General features: G+C 42.8%; 1 protein-coding gene across 2 annotated transcripts in view; it reads right to left on the reverse strand.

Moving 5' to 3' along the window:
- ergic1 (endoplasmic reticulum-golgi intermediate compartment 1) overlaps window positions 1–20,731 on the reverse strand; it is a 110,207-nt gene extending 89,476 nt beyond the window's left edge. For both annotated transcript variants that reach the window (XM_008104687.3, XM_008104686.3), the window contains exon 1: window positions 20,571–20,731. In XM_008104687.3, the coding sequence (XP_008102894.1) occupies window positions 20,571–20,716 (146 nt within the window). In that variant the 5' untranslated portion in view covers window positions 20,717–20,731. The remainder of the gene's footprint in view (window positions 1–20,570) is intronic.
- Between the last annotated feature and the right edge of the window lie 559 nt (window positions 20,732–21,290).

Here is a 21,290-nt window from a genome sequence, read left to right on the forward strand (position 1 = left end):
CTGTCTTGACATTCTAGCACCTCAATTTAAATATTTTTAAAATCTAGATTATTTTTATCAGTAGCTACTAAAAAAACAAATAGTTATGTCAACCCACACAAAGATGGTAGAGACTAGACTAAATTAACATCCTTCCCACTGGGAGTACCCACAGCAGTAGTGTAACTCCCCACCACCACCACCAAAAAAATCACAAACATTTGTTATCATAACCGAGAACCCTTTGGATTATTCATGATCTTAAAATATCCATTTTATTTTCCACATTTCTTTACAATGACTTTCTAGACTTTCTAGACTGTGGGGCTAAGATTCAAAAGAATAAACCATTTTCCAAGCTCAATGCTCTTTGGATGAATAAGTCACAACCAAATTCCTTTTGACTATTGTTATAAAAACTGTGTAATCCTAACATCACAAAAGAAAAACAATATTTTCTTCTAGGTTTTAAAAATGCAAATAATTTTAATATCAGTTGCAGTCCATCCATATGATCCTACCATTGTGATCCTAGCATTCTCCAATAGCTCACATGAAAATGCTCTTTCCTGTTTGAAACAACAAATGTAACTGAAGAGAAAGTAAATCGGGAACATTACTGAAATACCATTTCTGTGCACCAGAACTCTGTGTATCTTTGTGTAATCATATACACAACTAAATTCTAATACAAGTGGATAAATGAACAAAGTGGCACTTTTATAGCTGCTGGAGGAAAGTGACACAATTATACTTCCAAGCAGCAAACTTCAGGTTTTGTGTACTGTTATGGATTGGTAGCCAACAATAAGTTCATCTGCCATGACGTTGCTTTGCTTAGGTCCACCCAAACATATGGTCCTCAGCAGAGCATGAGACAACATTCTGTAATTGGGTCATTTACCATGTGAAGAATACAGGAGGCTCACTTATTACAGAAATTTGCTGAATGCAATTTCATTTATACAGGAAGAGTTTGGAATATCATGGATTCACTCTGAAGGACATAACAATGCTTATAGTGGTTCCCAACCCTTTTTTGACCAAGGACCACTCTGACCAGGGACCACTCTCCAACACGAGTATCAAAAGAGTTATGAATCAGTTTTTAGTCAACTTTAGATTCAATTTAGCTATTTGGGGTGAGTATTCAGAAAACTGCATCAGATAGACCACATCAGCTCTAGTTTCTGATACAGAATATATGCCATCCAGTAGTTGTCATCTGCTCACCCACAGAAAACTATATTTAATTATCTAGAATGGATATGGTCTACCCAATGCAATTTTCTAAATCAGCGCCTCAAATAACCCCAGGAACAGGCCTAAAAATGAAGACACCAAGGCACCCCCCACTTGCAGGCACCACATGGAACAGTTCCGCTCAGGGGGAAGGAGGAGGGAGAGCAGCAGCAGTCAGGAGGCTTGATGTCGCTCCTTCCGTGGGTAATCAGCTTCTCCCCTCCCAACATCCTCATTGCCTTGGTATTATAAGAGGGTTTCTCATTGCAAAAGTGTAGTAACGGTGAGGCCACAGACCATATGTTAGTGCTTGGGGACTACTGGTGGTCCATGGACCACAGGCTGGGAACTGCTGGCTTAGAAGTTTTCTCTCTAGGCCTCCAGCATAATTCTTGGGCCATTTCCACTGGAAGTTCCATCAAAAGTTGACTACAAAATTGTGCTACAGACCTAGAGAGAATATGTCTCTAGACATTTTCTAGGTCTTACAGAGCAACTCTATAGTATACTTTTCCCCAAGTCCCTTCGGGGAGATAGTAGCGAGATACAAAAATAAAGTATTATTATTATTATTATTATTATTATTATTATTATTATTATTATTATTATTATTATTATCCCTAAAGCCCCAGATATAATTAATTTCAGGTAGAAAAACAGGGAACCAAATTACATGAAAATCGTATTACACAGAGTTTCCTGGAACAGATACATCATGTTATACCGTATGTAGGTTCACTGTGCTCAGGGGAGTTATCACATGGTATGTTGGGGAAGATGCTGCTCTCCAGTTTCCAAGATCACTGGGAAGGAGAGTGGTTTGCTCCTGTCCCTCCAGTGATACCCATATCTCAGCCTCAGGGAAGAAGGTTTAAACACAGCTATGAACTGAGGTTGATGCTTACACTCCCCCTTCCAACTGGCATTAGCTGTGTCATTTAAGTCAAAACTACTATGATTTCCTGCATCCCCTAGTTGCAATTCTTAGAACGTGATTGCAAGACCCCATACTATGATATGTAACTGCACATACAATGGTGGGGTGGGTTGAGTAGAAAGAGAGTAGCTTGAAATTCATGGAAGAAAAGACATTCAAAGTGGAAATATCCTCCTTCATAGTCTGAGCTCTTAACCACTATGCTGCATTATAAATGTGACCTGATTTCAGAAGCCTTCCCTTTCATGTATATGCAGGTATCCCATGTTGCAAACTTTATCGCAGGTTTGACTTGCTTAAGAATGAAAACAAACATAGGAAGTTGTTCTTTGAAAGTTTGACCACAAATCTTGATGAAGCTAAGCAAATGCATATCCAAAGCAGGATGAATAATGTGTTTGTTATACATGCAAACTAATTAAATGACTAAGAAACTAACATCCGTCCTACAGACAGAATGAAAAAGGAAGGAAAAGGCCTTTCCTGTATGCTTACCTCCCGCAGCCTTTTACGAAGGGGTTGGCCTTCCTCTGAATTCCAATATTAAGGAACCAAAAGACCTTACAGGACCAATTGGCTCCACCCTCCTAATTCCACATCCAAAACCCTTCTGAAATTAACAGAGGAAGTTACCTGGGTAAAGAAAAATGTTGGCTCCAGGTCAACAAATTATAAAGCTACATGGTGATGAGGAGAGCTGCTAAGAAAGAAATTATCATGTAAATAGAATAGAGAACAGCCAAGTAGTAGCTAAGAGAAGCTGGGGAACCATTCCTCTTTTCGTCTATCTAGAGCTTCTACGATTCACAGCCGGAGGTGTTCACCAACCAATAGAACAGCTTTGGGTGATGTCACACAGGTGAAGAGCATTAATGCACACTTGACAAACCCTGAAGCTATTTCACTTACCCAATAAAATGCTAACTTCCATATCCATCAAGTGCACATTTACTCCTATGACAGGAAGACCATGTTTGCAAAGGATTCTCCTGAAACCCTGATTTTTCCCTCAGAACCTGGAAATAAGCAGTCATCAGCATATGTTCCTCAAAGAGGTGATGTTACATTAATGTTACTGTGGTCATGCTCGGTGCTAACTGAACTTCACATCCTGAGCTGTTTGATTCACAAACAGTGCAAAAGCATTGCTGCATCAACACAGGCAGGGCAAAAGTTCTATGCTTCTTGAAGAATGCATGTGCTGGGAAGTACAACTGGAGGGTGTAGTGCTACTCAAAGTGATAATCCACAGTCCAGGGACAGTCCGTGAACCACTGGCTGCCAGTTCTTGGAGTTTCCAGGAAAAAAAGAAATCCAATAAATTACATGACAGTCAGCGTAGTTTAGCAGTTTGAGTGTTAGCCTGGGGCATAAGTACACTGGGGCTTGAATCCCTGCATGGCCATGGATACCTAATGGGTGACCTTGGAAAAGTCACTCTCTCTTAACCTCAGAGGAAGGTAAAGGCAAACCTTCTCTGAACAAATTCTGCAGAGACCTGAATGTCCTGAAAAAAATGACTTGGAGGCACGCAGCAACAAATATGTAGGTATGTCATTTAAGAACCACATGCTATTCCCCCCTAAAAAGAAACTAAACTAGCTGAATTGCAAGAACTGTACAATATTTTAAGATGTATACATCTTATTCTACAGTCATATTTCCACAATCCTAATTAAAGGAGTAAAAAAATTATTTGTATTATATGCTATAATACAATCTCTCAGTGTAATTCAATCTAAGAACAATTCATAAATACAAAAAAAAATTACAGTCTCAATAACTGATACAAAAATGAAGCACTCTTAGGCCCCTTCCACACTGTCCTATATCTCAGGATCTGATCCCAGATTATCTGCTTTAAACTGGATTATAAGAGTCTCCATTGCCAGATAATTTGGGATATAATCCTGGGTTACAGGGGCACTGTAGAAGGGGCCCTAATCTTTTGGGCAACATGGGCAAGTGTGTCAAAACTGTTGGAATTCAATTCCACACTGCCCTAGTTTGCAGTCCTCAATGAGGAGTAGTTAGCTTAGAATAGGCTGAGGAAATCCCCCCCCCCCCCCCCGACTCCGGAATGACTGTTGGAATGTATCGATTTCTTCTCTCTTTGTTTCTGCTCTCATTCTCATTGGTTGTGTAGAATGGATTCTTTGCAGGTGCATGACTTCTGTCTTTGACATTGACTTTTACATCTTAGTGTGTGTTGTGTGTTTTGAGATCTCTCTCTGCATGTGTGTGTCAGGAGAGATGTAATGCTCAGAGATTTTTTCCCTCTCTTTTAAACCCTAGAGAGATGGAGTTAGACAGAAGCTCAGACTCAGTTCTTTACTATCAAGAAATTTTGTTATTATCTTTGTAAATAAACCTTTTGTAATTTTAAAAATAGAACTCTGGATCTTTGCCTCCTAAGATCTAAATTCTTTTCCAGCCACAACACTTCATGCTCTGTTTGCTGTGAGCTAAATGCTCAACTATAAATATACTATTTTTGTATTTTTGGATACTCTGCTGTATTTTGGGAATTTTCCTTAACAAAATCATAACAAAAACAAGTATGTTTTCAACATGTATTTAAATCTTAACAGTTTTTCCTCTCTAGTCATATGGAGGTGATCATTTCACACCTGTTTGTTATCACCCAACAGCATCCCATAAGTTGCAGAATAATTGAAAAGGCCTTGACTGAGCATCTCAGGGGTTACCTAATTACATATGAGACCTGAATAAGAATTTGCCCACTCAAAGTTTTAGTTATTCATGTTTTCAAGGTGACATGTAAACTGTCATAATACTTACTCTGTCTTTCATACAGTTTCAGTTACTTAAATATTTGGCTATGCCAGTCTTTGATCATGCATATTCTGTGATTTTAGCGTTTCTCAGCCACGTAAAATGGGTTTCTTCCATTGCCTTATTCGAGCATCTTCCTAACTCACTATGAATTTAAAATCAGCTTGAGAAAAGCAGGACTATTCCTCTAAAGGAAAAACCACAGTAGACATGCCAGTATTTGACTTTCTAAGGGAAGTTTGCATCTTCAGTTTGGAATCAGTGCCAAAACTCTGTCCTTTCATTTAGGCAGCAAAAGTGTAAGAGCAAATAAATAATATATGCATGATAGATTTTTCCCCCTTTAAAGCCAGACAGTCACTTGGTTACATCATCAGCAAGAAAATATGTCCAATTAACAGGAGTGACATTCAAGCAGACCAACCCATTTTTGGACCGAAAGCTGAAAACGTTATTACAGCTGAAGCAGCACATAAATATGACAAACAAGAATCACTCCCAGTTGGCTTTTAAAAATAAGGATTGCAAAGCAATAGGCAGGACAGCTCACCAGTACCCTACTACATCAACTTGATGTCTTCTGAATATGATTACTCTTGTAATTCAATGTTGCCAAATATTTAATGTCCATGAAATAGCAAAATAGAAACAAACTACCTGTTCCGGCCCACAGCTCATGAGATTATTCTTTAAAATTAAAGTAACCACTGTAATATTGGGAGAAAATAGAAGAGTAAGATGGTTCTGACAGTTATAAAACCAGCTCAGGCTTTGCGTAAGAGAAGCAAGCAAGACAGGGATATGGAAAAAGAAAGGCTTAGTAAATGACACTGTCCTGGATTGTTTCATAACTGTTATCCTTTTTAATCCAACATGGTTGCTCTGGGATCTGCAGAATCCAGTGATCAATTAGATATAGCAGGGTTAAATCAGCATTGCACAAAGCAACACTTCACCATGAAATGGAAAAAGAAAGCCTGTTCTGTCTTGTTGGTATTCTTTTTCTGTCAAGTCATCTTAGATCCTATGGTCCCATCAATAGTACTCCATATGCACAAGATGCACCAAATAGGGGATGAGAGGCAACTTTTGTGATTTTCTTTCCCACTGCAATCTCCTGTACTTCTGGGGGAAATCTGTTCTTGAGGGGTGAGGAATTTGGGGCTGCAGGCTGAAAAACAAAACTGCCATCTGAACTGAATAGAAAATGTCTTTTATTTTTCATAAAAGAAACTTTGGACATAGACTAATACTTGTACTGTATATGGTATTGCCTTTTTGGCTGGAGAATGTTTTAAACAGAAAAGTAGAACGTATGTGTTTGAGGCCCAACATATCATGTTTGTAAAAGAGAAAAATATGAATGTTAACAATTCTATTTTTAAAAACCTAACTCTTGGTTTTAAAATAAAAATATTTTATTTTTAAAATCTGTAATTTTAATCAACTCATTTTCACCCTTTTAACTCTACTCAGGGTATGACTTGCCCAAAGTCACCCGGTGGGTTTCCATGGCTGAGCAGAGATTTGAATCTTGGTGTCCAGAGTGATAGTCCAATGCTCAAATCACTATTCTACACTTTTACTACACCTAAACTATGTTCCTCTATGAGGATTTGGCACAAGAAAGATTTCTTGGATTATGTTCGTGCCAAATTTAATCGTTCTAGTTGAAAGAAAAGTACCCTAACAGTTCTGATATTTTTGTGACCCTTTCTCAAATATCTTATATTTTCTTGCCTTGTAAACACCTTCCACACTACAGATTTTTTGCAATATGAGGCTACTGTAACTGCTATGCTTACCTCCTGTGGAGTCTTTCATTTTTCAGTTCTCTGGGTGAGAATTTCAAATTCTTCTCCCTCAATTATAAATCTCAGGGCCCCATATGATGCAGCCATGTTGGTTAAAGTGGAATTACAGAGCTAACATTTTGTGGTAGTTAAAAGTTAAAAGCTCTATGCATCTGATGAAACAGAACCAAAACCTAAACAAATTGTGTCACAATATTCCAGTTAACCTTATTTATTGGATGTGATCATAGAATACCATTCTTGTTTAAAGGGCTCGTAATTTGCAAAGGCATTTCAGACACTAGCAAAATGAAACTAGACATGGCAAGTTAGAAGTTAATCTCATTGATTTCACTAGCATTTACTCCCAGATAAGATGATATAGGATTGCCACTTGAGGTAATATATAGCAGGTAAGAGGAACCTCAGGTTCCAGGACCAAATTTGGCTTTCCTGGGATCCAGCTCCAGGTCCCTGTTATGTCTTCTACAGGTTAGATATCTCCAGTAAGTACTTTAAACTAAAATATGCTAGTATTTTGAGGACTTTGCCTTTGCCCTGCCAATCACGAGAATACAGTTCCCGAGGAATTACCTGAAACTGAATTCAGCCCTTGAGCTGAAAATGAGTCCCTGCTTTGTCATATAGGATAAGATACAATGAGGGACACTAAGATACACAATATCATTCTGAGACATACCATCTGAAAAAAAGCAGCTACATAAGTTTGTCTTTATCAATGGTATATATTTATACTTTATGCATTTGTGTGCATATATATGCGTCTTCCAAGTTTTCTGCAGACTTATGGTGACCCAATGAATCTCACGGGGTTTCTTAACAAGAAATGGTCACAGATGGTTTTGTCAGTTTCTTCTTCTAAAATGAAGTATCGTGGTTTATATAATCATGGGGAATACCCTTAAATACATATACTCTGTATTACATTAGGTCAACTGCAATATCAGGCTTTCAGATAGATTTATGGCCAATCATTCAAGTCGGTGTCACCAACATAGTGCATAACTGAAAAGCATGAGACAGTCAAATCTTTTCTTCACTTCTCTCCAATCAATGATAAAAAGTCACTACATAATAAAGTTTATTTGTTTTACTACAAAGAGAGTTCTACCAAATTAACAATCCCAGAATATGAGAATCAGTTCTAAAATTCAATACAGAATAACAAGCCTAGTTAATGTAGCTGTACACTTCCACACATGTGTATGTTCTACACTTCCGCAATACCCATTGTTTTTGCTTGTTTTATTGTAAAGTGCCATATATACTTAATAGCGCTATATAAATAACATGATAAAAATAATTATTACTATCATAATTACATTCCCAGAGAAACAAAATTTTTAGAAAGCTTTTGCCATTCCAGTTTCATAGTACAGTAGTTCTCTCCAGAGACCAGCCTATAGAAAGGAGAACGGGTTGAAAGCCTAACCATTCTTTAAAGACAAGTACGCAAGGTGGAAAATGAGATGGTGCTGTTTGTCATGAATCACAGTAATAGAGGAAAATGCTAACATCTAAATGCTCACAGATTCCACTCAAAGAGTCAAGTCGTTTCTTACACACAACACGCTTTCTGGCAAACAAAAACAACATATTGTTTAGGAAATCACATACTTCAGTAATCAGATTAAAATATACAACACATCATAATACCAACTAGTGCCTTCATAACACATTTATGGATTTTACTCAAACTTTATCAAGTCAACAGCTGACTCACCAGTATTAAAGGATCAATTCTTAACCAAAGTGACTGTTTAGAAGCAAAGCAAATACAGCAACAGAGTTGCCAAGAAAATATTCTGATGCAACACTGTTTATTGGATATTATTAACTCACAATCTCATATTCTTATGTATAAAACTGATAATCTCTAAATACCCACACTTGCCTTCATCCATTTCTCCACAACATCTCACTAGATCTAAAAATGTGTGTATGTATGCATATATTTATTTATCTATAAACCAAATTTATGCCTCACCTTTCTCGCAATATGAAATCCAAAGCATCTTGCAACAAATTAAGGAAATTTGACTAAAATCTTATTATACAAAACTTAAATGATTAAATAAACAATTATATTAGAAGCACAATGCTAGTTCATTTATTTAATTATGCATTTATAGCCCTCTTTTCTCCCCAAAGCAACATAAAAGTTAAAACAGTTTCAAACATTTAATAAAAAATATTTAAAAGCATACGGTAGCAAGCCACTTTAAAAGGATCACTTTGCCAGATAAGTTAAGAGTCAAACGCCTATCTAAATAAAAAGGCGTTTGCCTACTGGTGGAATGGAGTTCCACAGCCTAATACAGCCACTAAGAAGGGTCTCTCCTGTGTTGTGAAGTGAAAGCGAGCCCCTTCCTTCAGGAGCCCAGCCAGAAGCCCAGCTGCAGCACTTTGCAGTGAAGTTTCCAAACAGCTTCTAGAAGCAGATTCACATTGTAACCTAAATGGGATGCCAACAAAGTATGTGTCCCTGTAGCCAGATCTGACATCTCCAGGAACAAGCACAGCTGGTGCACTAGTTTTAGCTGTACAAACATGCTCCTCGCCACTGCTGAAACTCTGGGCATCTTGGCTCCAAACTGAGTTCAAGGGTCTGCCCAAGCTGCATTTGTCTTTGTCCAGCCCAATGGCACCTGCTTTTTTAATATATATAAAATACTGTATTTACGCAGTCTCTTTCATTATTCAGTGACACATAAGCAGCCATTAATTCTTCAACAACTGGTGTCAAGGACAGAACGCCACAAGATTCAAAGTAACAGAGTTTATTAGATTACAGAACTCAAAAATGCCCGTAAAACACAAGGGCCAGGCAGTTTTTGCCTTTAGGAGCAAAAAGGGGCAAAAGTAAATGTTCAAAAGATAAACCGGATTAAACCGGAGTTTAATCCGGGTAAAAACAAACTGCTTACTTCAGCCTGGGTATAAACGAAACGAAAGCCAAGGAACAAAAGATACAAAGAATGCAACTAATTGGCAGCAGATTCCTCTCTGCTGCCAACACTGTGCTTAGAGTAACTTGCGTCGCTCCCCCACACACACAGCAGACAGGATCTCCAACACGAGTAAAACAGCCAAGGATTGTAGCAGTTGAGTAGACCAGTTCCGTTCCGTAGATCAAAGCCAGAAGCAGACGTTTGTAGTTTTTCCAAGTCCAAGAAGGGGGGAAGACAAGCCGTGGTCAGTTCAGTCCGAGTTCTCAAAGCAGGAGATGGCGTCCGTCAAGAAGACGACGGAAGGTCAAGGTCACAGCACAGGAAAGCACACAAGTCTTCAGGGAAGCGTCCCACACACACACGGATCCCAAGCGTTTGCCCAGATTACCTTGCCCAACGCAATTTGCAATTGCTCTCAAGCCCCATTTTATGCCAGTTACAAATCTTCATCACTGTCAGCTGTCCTCCTTAACCCGGGCGTTTCCTCATCACTTTCCTCGTCAGAGCTGGAACACCTCTGACTACGCCCAACAGCATCTCCAGCTGTGGATCCCGTCCCATCCCTCCAGCTAAACCATGGGTCTAATCCTGAAGGTCCCCATTCATCTTCTGTCCCATCATGGCCAGTGGCACCCACTTCCTCCCTTACCCGAGTCCAATCCATCTCATCCTCCTCTGAGCTAACCAGCCCCTCCTCCATTCTCTCCGTAAACCCTTCGAAAGACTCCTCGTCAGATGGTGCTGCAAATATGTCTCGCAGTCTTTTTCTCTCTCGCTCCTCGAGAGTATCTGACTCTCGAGGAGTCTTACGCCCACGTCTGTCAGTAACAGAGCCATGAGGCTCAATCATAACACTATCCCCTCTCACAAAGGCCTCCTCCCCCGATGGCGGAGAAGTGGCAGTGATACCCTCCGCTATAGCACCACGACGACTAGAGGTATCAAGTTTCAACAGCGAACGATGAAAGACTGGATGGACCTTTAAACTAGACGGTAAACGCAAACGAAACGCAACAGAAGAAATCTTTTTAACGATAGGAAAGGGACCCAAATACCGAGGCGCAAACTTTCCCCCAGCCTGTTTAATATGTTTGGAAGATAACCACACCAAATCCCCTTCTTCCAACTCCTCCCCTGCCTGCCTGTGGCGGTCAGCCTGAGTCTTCTGCGTTGCCTTAGCTTCCAACAGTAAGCGACGGGCAACATCATGCAATGCAGCCATTTCCGAAGAGCGGTACACAGGGTCCGAAGAGACCACATTGGTCGACGGCGCCACACCTCCCCGTGGGTGAAAACCATAAGTTAGCTCAAATGGCGTATGCTGACTAGACGTGTGCACCGCATTGTTGTAAGCAAATTCCGCCACCGGTAACCACTTTACCCAAGCCGTGGGTTGATCTAAACAAAAACAACGCAGATACTGCTCTAAGAGCCCATTAACCCGTTCCGACTGTCCATCCGTTTGCGGATGGAAAGCTGAAGACACGTTCAACTTAGTCCCCAAACACTCATGGAAGTGTTTCCAAAAGCGTGACACAAATTGCGGAGCCCTATCTGAAATAATCACCTCGGGTGCTCCGTGCAAACGATAGATGTGCTTTGTAAATAGTAAGGCCAACGTAGGGGCCGCCGGAATGGTTGAACAAGGAATAAAATGAGCCAGTTTACTAAATAAATCCACCACCACCCAAATACAAGTATAACCCCCAGACTTAGGCAAATCTGAAATAAAATCCATGGAAATGATTTGCCATGGCCTCTCCGGAACAGGTAAAGACGATAACAACCCTCTAGGGCGCCCAACAGGCGTCTTACTCTGCTGACAAACGGCGCAGCTGTCACAAAAGCGCAGAATGTCTTGCCGCATCTTTGGCCACCAGTAGCTCCTGGTGATAAGCTGTACGGTCTTGAACCTGCCAAAGTGCCCAGCCATGGGTTCGTCATGGTGGGCTCTAATCACCTCCAACCTGAGGGTCCCTACTGGTACGTAAACCTGCCCCCTACGCACCAATACCCCGTCTTGATCCTGGAGATGCGGCAGTATGGTACGGTTACCTGCAGAGAGCAGCATCAGTTGCTCCTGAGTCCACACATCATCCTTCTGAGCCTCAAGGATCTGGTCATGTAACCCAAGCTCATTATCTACAACACACAGAGAGGCAGTAGGCAAGATGGTCTGACATACTACCTGCTCATTGGTCTTAAATTCCGGCTTGCGGGATAAAGCATCGGCCCGCAAGTTTGCCTTCCCCTCCACGAACTGCACCTTGAAGTTAAACCTGGAGAAAAATAAAGCCCAGCGGATTTGACGCTGGTTTAACTTCTTTGCTGTTTGCAAGTGCTCTAAGTTCTTGTGATCAGATCTGACCACGATCTGGTGCCGTGCCCCTTCAAGCCAGTGCCGCCACACCTCAAACGCCACCTTAATCGCCAACAACTCCTTCTCCCATATGGTATAGTTCTGCTCGAAGGGTGTTAGTTGCCGCGAGTAAAATCCACAGGGACGCAAGGTCCCTGAGGAATCCTTCTGAGACAATACAGCCCCCAACGCGTAGCTAGAAGCGTCCGCTTCTACCACGAACGGTCTGTCAACATCAGGATGGGTTAGTATGTTGTCCGATTGAAAACTAGACTTTAGTTGTAGAAACGCCTCGTGAGCTTCCCGCCCCCACACAAATGGCTGTTTCTTGCGCAGAAGCTGCGTCAAAGGTACCGTGAGCTTTGCAAAATTCGGAATAAACTCCCGGTAGTAATTAGCGAAACCCAAGAACCTTTGTACATCCTTCTTAGTCTTCAGCTCCTGCCATGAGTTGACGGCGTCAACCTTATGTGGGTCCATTTTAAGTTCCCTACCTGACACTACATGACCTAGGAACTCCACTTCAGGCACATGAAAGACGCACTTGGAAGCCTTGGCGAAAAGCCCATTAGCCCGCAGTCGGTGCAGAACCTGCTTGACATGTTGACGATGTTCTTTCTCGTCCTTAGAAAAAATCAAGATATCATCCAAATAAATCACTAAAAATTGATCAATTAGGTCCCTGAACACATCGTTCATGAACCTCTGGAATACCGCAGGAGCATTACAAAGCCCAAAAGGCATGACTCGGAACTCGTGGCATCCGAAACACGTGTTAAATGCCGTCTTCCATTCATCCCCTTCCCGTATACGGATTAAGTTATAGGCCCCCCGCAGGTCAAGCTTGGTAAAGACCTTAGCCCCTTGCACCCTTGATAACAGTTCCGAGATTAAAGGGAGCGGGTACCTATCCCGAATGGTGTATTTGTTTAGGATCCGATAGTCACAGACCAGCCTAAGTTCCCCAGTCTTTTTGGCTACAAAGAATACTGGTGCCGCAGTTGGAGAACTAGATGGGCGAATAAACCCCTTGGCTAAATTTTCATCTAGAAACTCCCGCAAAGCTTGCCTTTCCGGTACAGTCAAGGCATACAGCCTCCCTGCTGGCAGTTTCGCACCTTCTGCCAACTTGATGGCGCAATCATATGGCCTGTGCGGTGGTAATTTGTCCGCTTCTCTTTTACAAAATACATCAGAGAACTCCCCATACTCAGCAGGCACTCCCTCCATATCAGAATGAGTAACATTTAGAGTGCAACAATCCTGCCTCTTTAAGATCACTTTACGTGTTGCCCAATCTACTTGTGGGTTTACTACAGCTAGCCAATCCATCCCCAGGATCACATCATATCTAGGCAAGCTCGTAATATCCCACACAAACGTTCCCGTTACTCCCTGCACCTCCCACGTTACTGCTGAGGTTTCATGGTTAACCACCCCAGTCTCCAGCAGTCTCCCATCTGCTCCTTCCACCCACACGTCGCATGCCTTGCGCACTCTAGGAATGCCATGCTTCTTAGCAAACTCAATATCTACATAGGAGACCGTAGCCCCTGAGTCCAGCAGTGCCAAAGTAGAAACAAGTTCCCTTCCCCCAACAGATAATGTAATGGGTACGAAAACATGCTTCCTCCCCTCAGTTGACTGCTTGAGGAGCCCTAGTGCGTTGGACTCACGTCGCACTAGGGCTGGCCTTTTCCCGAAAGCTGGGAAGGTTTCACATTACAATTTTTGGCAAAATGCCCAGCATTCCCACAGTACAAACACAAGCCCAGCTGCCTCCTACGGCTCTTTTCCTCTGTAGACAGCTTTTTAAAGACCCCAAGCTCCATGGGCTCTTCCCCCATCACCACAGGTGCCCTGGTTACATGCATGGGTGGCGCACACATTGCTTTTGAGTGTTTACGAGCCTCGAACCTTGCGTCTAAACGCAGCACCTTAGCTACTAAGGCGTCCCAGCTTTCAGCCGGCTCCAAGCGTGCTAATTCATCCTGGAGCATATCACTTAACCCGGCAGTAAATAAAAGCATGAATGCATTTTCCCCCCAATCCAGCTGGTGGCGATACAGGTTAAACTTATTTAAGTAATCCAAAACAGTCCCCTTTCCCTGTTTCAACCGATACAGAGCCCACCCAGCGTTCTCCGTGCGGAGAGGATCCCCAAAAGTATCAGTTAACAACTTTTTGAAATTATTCAAATTGTCTTTGACTGGGTCATTTCCCAAAATTAAATTAGTGGCCCATTGTCCTGCGGGACCGGTCAACAAACTCAAAATAAAGGCCACCTTGCTAGTGTCTGTAGGAAAAGCATGAGCACTGAGCTGAGAAAAATAAAGCTCCACTTGTGCCAAAAAGGTTGGCAACTTGCACCTGGTTCCGTCAAAGCGTTCAGGAGTCAAAACATGTCCTTTCACAGCCTGAGCTGTTTGACTAACGGTAAAAGCCGTTTGCAATTGGTCTACTTTGGCCCGTAACTCATCCATCGTCTTCCTGACGGGTTTATTGCTGCAATAAACTTTTTATGGGCGTTGGGCAATCTGTCAAGGACAGAACGCCACAAGATTCAAAGTAACAGAGTTTATTAGATTACAGAACTCAAAAATGCCCGTAAAACACAAGGGCCAGGCAGTTTTTGCCTTTAGGAGCAAAAAGGGGCAAAAGTAAATGTTCAAAAGATAAACCGGATTAAACCGGAGTTTAATCCGGGTAAAAACAAACTGCTTACTTCAGCCTGGGTATAAACGAAACGAAAGCCAAGGAACAAAAGATACAAAGAATGCAACTAATTGGCAGCAGATTCCTCTCTGCTGCCAACACTGTGCTTAGAGTAACTTGCGTCGCTCCCCCACACACACAGCAGACAGGATCTCCAACACGAGTAAAACAGCCAAGGATTGTAGCAGTTGAGTAGACCAGTTCCGTTCCGTAGATCAAAGCCAGAAGCAGACGTTTGTAGTTTTTCCAAGTCCAAGAAGGGGGGAAGACAAGCCGTGGTCAGTTCAGTCCGAGTTCTCAAAGCAGGAGATGGCGTCCGTCAAGAAGACGACGGAAGGTCAAGGTCACAGCACAGGAAAGCACACAAGTCTTCAGGGAAGCGTCCCACACACACACGGATCCCAAGCGTTTGCCCAGATTACCTTGCCCAACGCAATTTGCAATTGCTCTCAAGCCCCATTTTATGCCAGTTACAAATCTTCATCACTGTCAGCTGTCCTCCTTAACCCGGGCGTTTCCTCATCACTTTCCTCGTCAGAGCTGGAACACCTCTGACTACGCCCAACAGCATCTCCAGCTGTGGATCCCGTCCCATCCCTCCAGCTAAACCATGGGTCTAATCCTGAAGGTCCCCATTCATCTTCTGTCCCATCATGGCCAGTGGCACCCACTTCCTCCCTTACCCGAGTCCAATCCATCTCATCCTCCTCTGAGCTAACCAGCCCCTCCTCCATTCTCTCCGTAAACCCTTCGAAAGACTCCTCGTCAGATGGTGCTGCAAATATGTCTCGCAGTCTTTTTCTCTCTCGCTCCTCGAGAGTATCTGACTCTCGAGGAGTCTTACGCCCACGTCTGTCAGTAACAGAGCCATGAGGCTCAATCATAACAACTGGGGGGAAACTATTTCCTATAACTATGGTACTGAGTTTCAGATAGTCTGGATCCAAGACAGAATAATGCTGGAGGACCTAGAGATTCCTAGAGGGAAAGCTTCTAAGTGCTCTAGTGTTATTCTATGGTCAGCTTCAGAGAGTTGTTCTCTCGGGTAAAAGGAGAATTTTTTATTTATGGTTTTCCCACTTTTTCAGGGCTCCTTATCTTCTAACTCCAGAGGATATTTGGGGGGGGGGGGGAGGGCTGGCTGCATTTGTTTATTTGCTGGCTTCCTGACTGGTGTAGCTGAGAGATTCACCTTCAGAGTTGAATCACAAAATCGTAGAGTTAGAAGAGACAACATGGGCCATCTAGTCCAACCCCCTCCTATGTAGAAAACGCACAATCAAAGCCACCCCAACAGATGGCCATTGACTAGCACTAATGTCATGGTCTGCCCCATTCATTAAACCAGTGGTTATCAAACTGTGCTCTTCCAGATGTTTTGGACTTCAGCTCCCAGAAATCCCAGCCAGGTTACCAGCTGTTAGGAATTGTGGGAGCTGAAGTCCAAAACATCTGGAGGAGCATAGTTTGAGAAACACTGTATTAAATGGAAGAGGTGGCACCAGTACTTGTGCTGCAGACGCCCTGCACTGCAGATGTTTCTCCTCACAGCCAGAAACTTGTAGCTCAGCTACACCCTATCTCAATTCTAGCCCTGAGCAAACAGGTGGAGAAGGGAAGGATTGCTCTCTAAAGTTGCAATTCTGTGCAGACATTCATAGAAAGAAGCCAACTGAACACAGCCTAATTTTCTTTGAAAGAAACAACACAGGATTATGAGGTTAGCAAGATGCAACAACCTCTTGCTCAATACTTTATTATTGGCAGAAAGGACAAACCTAACATAGAGGAGGAAAGATCTGATTATTGTTATTATTTAGCCCAGCAACAGAGATGGATAAAGGTCAAGGGCCTTTTCACACCACACAATTATAGTGTAATGATTCCACTTTAACAACAATGTTTCCATTTTATGGATTCTTGACAGTTTAGGGAGAGGCACAGTATTTAGATTTCTCAGTTAGGATAATATAACATGTAGCCAAAAAATTCAGGGGGGGGTTTTTGAAAATTTCAGGGGCCAGGTTGAACCCCTAATTCCCCCTCCCCCCCCCCCCCCCCCCCGCGCAACAGGCCTGTCAATATCTGCTTGAGATAGTGCCTGGAGGGACTCTTAATTTTTTGCGTCTCATAGACTTAGCATGGGGATTTGGTTAACCAGTTGGAATTCATGAGTAAACCAGGTTTTTTTAACCTGAAAATTTTCAGGGGGGGGGGGTTGGAGTTAACCCCCCCTCCCTCCCCCCCCTCCCCCCCCCCCCCCCCCCCCGCCGGCTACAGGCCTGAAGGCACATACACTGAACCTGGGACAACCTCTGGTAGCTCCAAAAACTGCTGGATAAGACTCTTATCTAACATCCTGGAAAGCTGTTGCAAGGCAGGATGAAACAACACTGAATGTATTGGCCAAACAGCCGAGCTTGATAAAACTCCTCTTTCTCTTTTCCTCAAACTTAAAGTGCTTTATCTCCATGGGTTACCTATTCAATTCACTTCCATTTCAGAAGAGCTCTGTGTAAAAGTACTATTCTTCTGAAATTGGAAGCTACTGGATATCTTCATATGTTTCTGTTCTTAAATCTGAAAGAAAGGCAATTGATAAAGCATTTGAAATTAAGGAATTAAGATGAATGTTCAGGAATGGCAACAAGAGCATTTCTACAATCTCGGCCACATTATAGTTCCAAGAAATACAGCCTATTCAAATGACATAAAAGGCACACCAAATGATACCTTATGTCCCTTAACATTAATGTCTTCAAACAGAGCAAACACTTATTGAGAGGCTAACTCTTTGGTACACTGCCTCCTCCTTGAAGAAAACAGCTCCATCATTCAGAAGGAACATTTGTTAGAAATAGGCACATTGTACCTGGGCTGCTTCCCGAATAGTTCTTAGTGCATGATAATCCAATGATCCAGAGGTTAGATACCGGTAATATGTACTCTCCCAATGGAAGAAAAAAATACATCCTCTGCTATTGTTTCCTTGTTGTTCTTTGTCTTATGGGAAACAGCATTTTCCCACCTTCAATTTATTTAAGGCAGTATGATTTATTAAGAAGAACCCTCTGGCTTCCTTCTCCAACACATCCTCTTGTCCTGAAGTATCTGGCACGGAAGAATTAACATAACAACATTATATAATAATAATCACAGGTTTGGAATAGCCTCCAGAATTTCTGCACACCCTCTCTTTAAGCCTGCTTCTTGTATACTAACTTATGTCATAAAGGCTTGGGGAAAGGACCTTACATAGTACCAGGTATGTCTGGGTTGTTATATAATGACAATAATAATAATAATGTGTTTTCTTTCATAATGAAATCTCCACCTGGGTTCCTCCCATCACCACCACCCCAGGAAAGATGTGAGCATCATAAGCAAAGGAATGAAGAGGTGAGGCCATCACCCCTTTCGAGGTACAAGTTGGAGGAAGTACTCAGGACACTTCCTTACCTCGATCTATGCAGACAAGTGAGGCTTCAAAGGGTGGTTGACCAAATCAAGGTGTCTCAAGATTAATTAAACCAGTTGCTTGTACAGCAAACCCTTGCTTTTTTAAATAAAAGAACCCTGAAAAAGTAAGTGCACAGAGGCTTCTTCAGGATCGGGAACATCACATTTGGGTAGAAAAACTGAAACCTATACCTTCTGTGCCATTTCGTCTTTCATATCAACCTCCTACACACATGCTCAGAGACTAAAATAATTAAATTTACTTTAAACCTGCTACAAAGACCTGTTGTCTCTGGAATGACTATCAGTGACTGGCTGGGGAGCCTGAATCACTGTCAGGGCAGTACTAGCAAGTGAAACTGTTTCAACAATGAACATGAGCTCAGAAACTTGCAACATAGTTTGCAATAATACATTTCAACTGATTCATTCATCAGAAAATGGACCAGTATTTGCAAGAATATAAGGATAAAGGAAAACACAATTTTTCCATAGCAAGAACTACCTTGCATAACAAAAGTGATGCATCAGTTGGAATGAGAAATGAAGCAAGAACAGCAGAGGTAAATGCTAAAGAAATATAATATAAGGCAGTAAGCTGTAGACATAAAAATAAAAGGAGCCTCCATGGCTCAGCAAACAGCATGGAGTGACAAGACAGATATGGAAGAAAGGTATAATGACAACCTATAAAGGAAAAGATTTCCCCCTGACATCAAGGAGAGTTCTAGTGTGCCTTGTTCTGACCAGAAAACTTTTGGAATTTTGTTGTCATTCATTCATCTCAGCACATCCTGCTACTTCATCACACTAAAGAAAAAAAAGTCTACTTAAAATCCAGTTTCTGCCTCCTGCAGAATTCTGGGGTTTGTAGTTTAGTGAGGCTCATTCCTAAAGGCTCCTTTCTGCAGGAGGCAGAAACCGGATTTTAAGTGGATTTTTTATCTAGTGTGATGAGTCAGCTAGAAGACTCAGCTCTTTGCAAACTCTGGGTCATTCTGAAGGATAAAAAGGACAGCTCCAAAACCCCCAGGACTCATCTAGTTGGGTCTTTCTTTTGCAAATTCGTGCAACATCTGATCTTGGGGTGGGGATCCCCTCTTTGAAGCCCCCTCTGCCCCATAGACTGCTAGTCTGCTACCAAGCACAATTCAAAGTGGCCTATAAATCCCCAAACAGCTCTGGTCCAGCTTATCTGTCTGAATGCATCTCCCTTTATGAGCCAGTTAGAACATTAAGATAGGCTGGGGAAGCCCTCCTCTCGGTCCTGCTGTCTTCCAAGTGCGACTGGTGGGAAGGAGAGACAGAGGCTTCTCTGTGGTGGCCCCTCGGCTGTGGAACTCCCTTCCCAGCAAAATTAGATCGCCCCCTCCCGCCTGGCATTTAGAAAACAACTTAAAACCTGGTTATTCAAGCAAGCATTCAGTGGGTAACAGCAGCAATGAATCAGTGAAATCATAACCTAGGGATGATGCAATGTTCCATATTTTATAGTTTTAAAGGTTTTACTTTACAATTGAATGCTATTTTAGATATGTGATGTATTTTATATATGTGAGGTGGTGAATTTGCCACTCATTATGTTGTAAACCGCCTTGAGGTGAGAAAAGCGGTATAGAAATGAAATACATAAAAATAAATAGACTGTCAGCTGCTTCCTCCTGTCTAAAGAGAAAAGGTGCACCAAGACTGTAGCATTCATGCAATTTGAAACTATTTTAACTGCCATGGGATCATGGGAGTTGTAGTTTGTTGAGGCCCCTGCACTCTTGAGCAGACCTTTCAAAACTGCAACTGCCTAGGATTTAATAGCATTGAGCTCTGGAAGTTAAAGTGGTGTCAAACTGAGGTCATGCTACAGTGTAGATCAGGCCTGGGCAAACTTGGGCCCTCCCTCCAGGTGTTTTGGACTTCAACTCCCACCATTTCTAACAGCCTCGGGCCCTTTCCTTTTCCCCCTCAGCCGCATAAGTCCAAAACACCTGGAGGGAGGGCCCAAGCTTGCCCATGCCTGGTGTAGAGGCACTCTATCTTTCAAGATGAACAGACCTGGATTTATTAGAAAGGATTTTGACAAAAGAAATCTGAAACGTGAGCTCCTTTTTCCTTGCAACCTGAACCGCGTGGTGTGTGTGTGTTTCCCTACATTCTGCACGGCCATGCACCTTCTTCCCAGGCCAAGCCCTGTGCCTGTGCCCCACACGCCCCCTCCCAGGAGACATGGCTACAGGGACGCCTCACTCTGCGGTGCCCGCCTGCCCGGGCCTTGCTGGGGAGGAGGCTCCTCCGTCCGTCCACCATCCCTGCCTCTCACTCACCTCCTGAAATCAAAGGACATGTTGGTGGCGCGGGCAGGCTCCCCGCCCCTTCCTCCTCCTCCTCCGCCTCGCTGGTGCCGGCTGGAGGCGAAGGAAGTGACGGCCCCCGCCTCGGCCCGGCCGGAGGAGGCGCAGCAGCAAGCCATTGGCCGGCAGGGACCGGCCCAGACCCGCTTCCGCCGACGAGTTAAAGGGGACGGGGAGCCTCCGGACAGCCCTACTTTCCCACATGGCGCTTTAGGGCTGGAAGGCCCTGGAGGTCTCGTCCCGCTCTAGGAGGCCATGAAGACCAGAGCCCCCCAGAATGTGCAGTCAGTCAGCCTTCCACATCATATGCATTACAAGCCCCATTGAAAGGGGGAAACCCAAAATTATTACTGATTTTTTAAACCTGTCAAAACACCTCTCTAGGAAGTTGTAATGCAGTCGTTCTTAAACTGTGGGTCCCCAGATGTTTTGGCCCACAACTCCTAGAAATCCCAGCCAGTTTACCAGCTGTCAGGATTTCTGGGAGTTGAAATATTAAATTGCCTCTGTGTCTGTCTATATGTCCTATGTCTAATGGCACTGAATGTTTGCTGTGTATATGTGCATTGTGATCCACCCAGAGTCCCCTTTGGGGTAAGAAGGGCGGAATATAAATATGGTAAATAAATAAATTGAAGGCATATATAGGAGTATAGTGTCTAGATAAGGCGTGGGCAAACTTGGGCCCTCTGG

The sequence above is a fragment of the Anolis carolinensis genome, chromosome 2 (genome assembly GCF_035594765.1).
Source record: "Anolis carolinensis isolate JA03-04 chromosome 2, rAnoCar3.1.pri, whole genome shotgun sequence".
Taxonomy (NCBI): domain Eukaryota; kingdom Metazoa; phylum Chordata; class Lepidosauria; order Squamata; family Dactyloidae; genus Anolis; species Anolis carolinensis.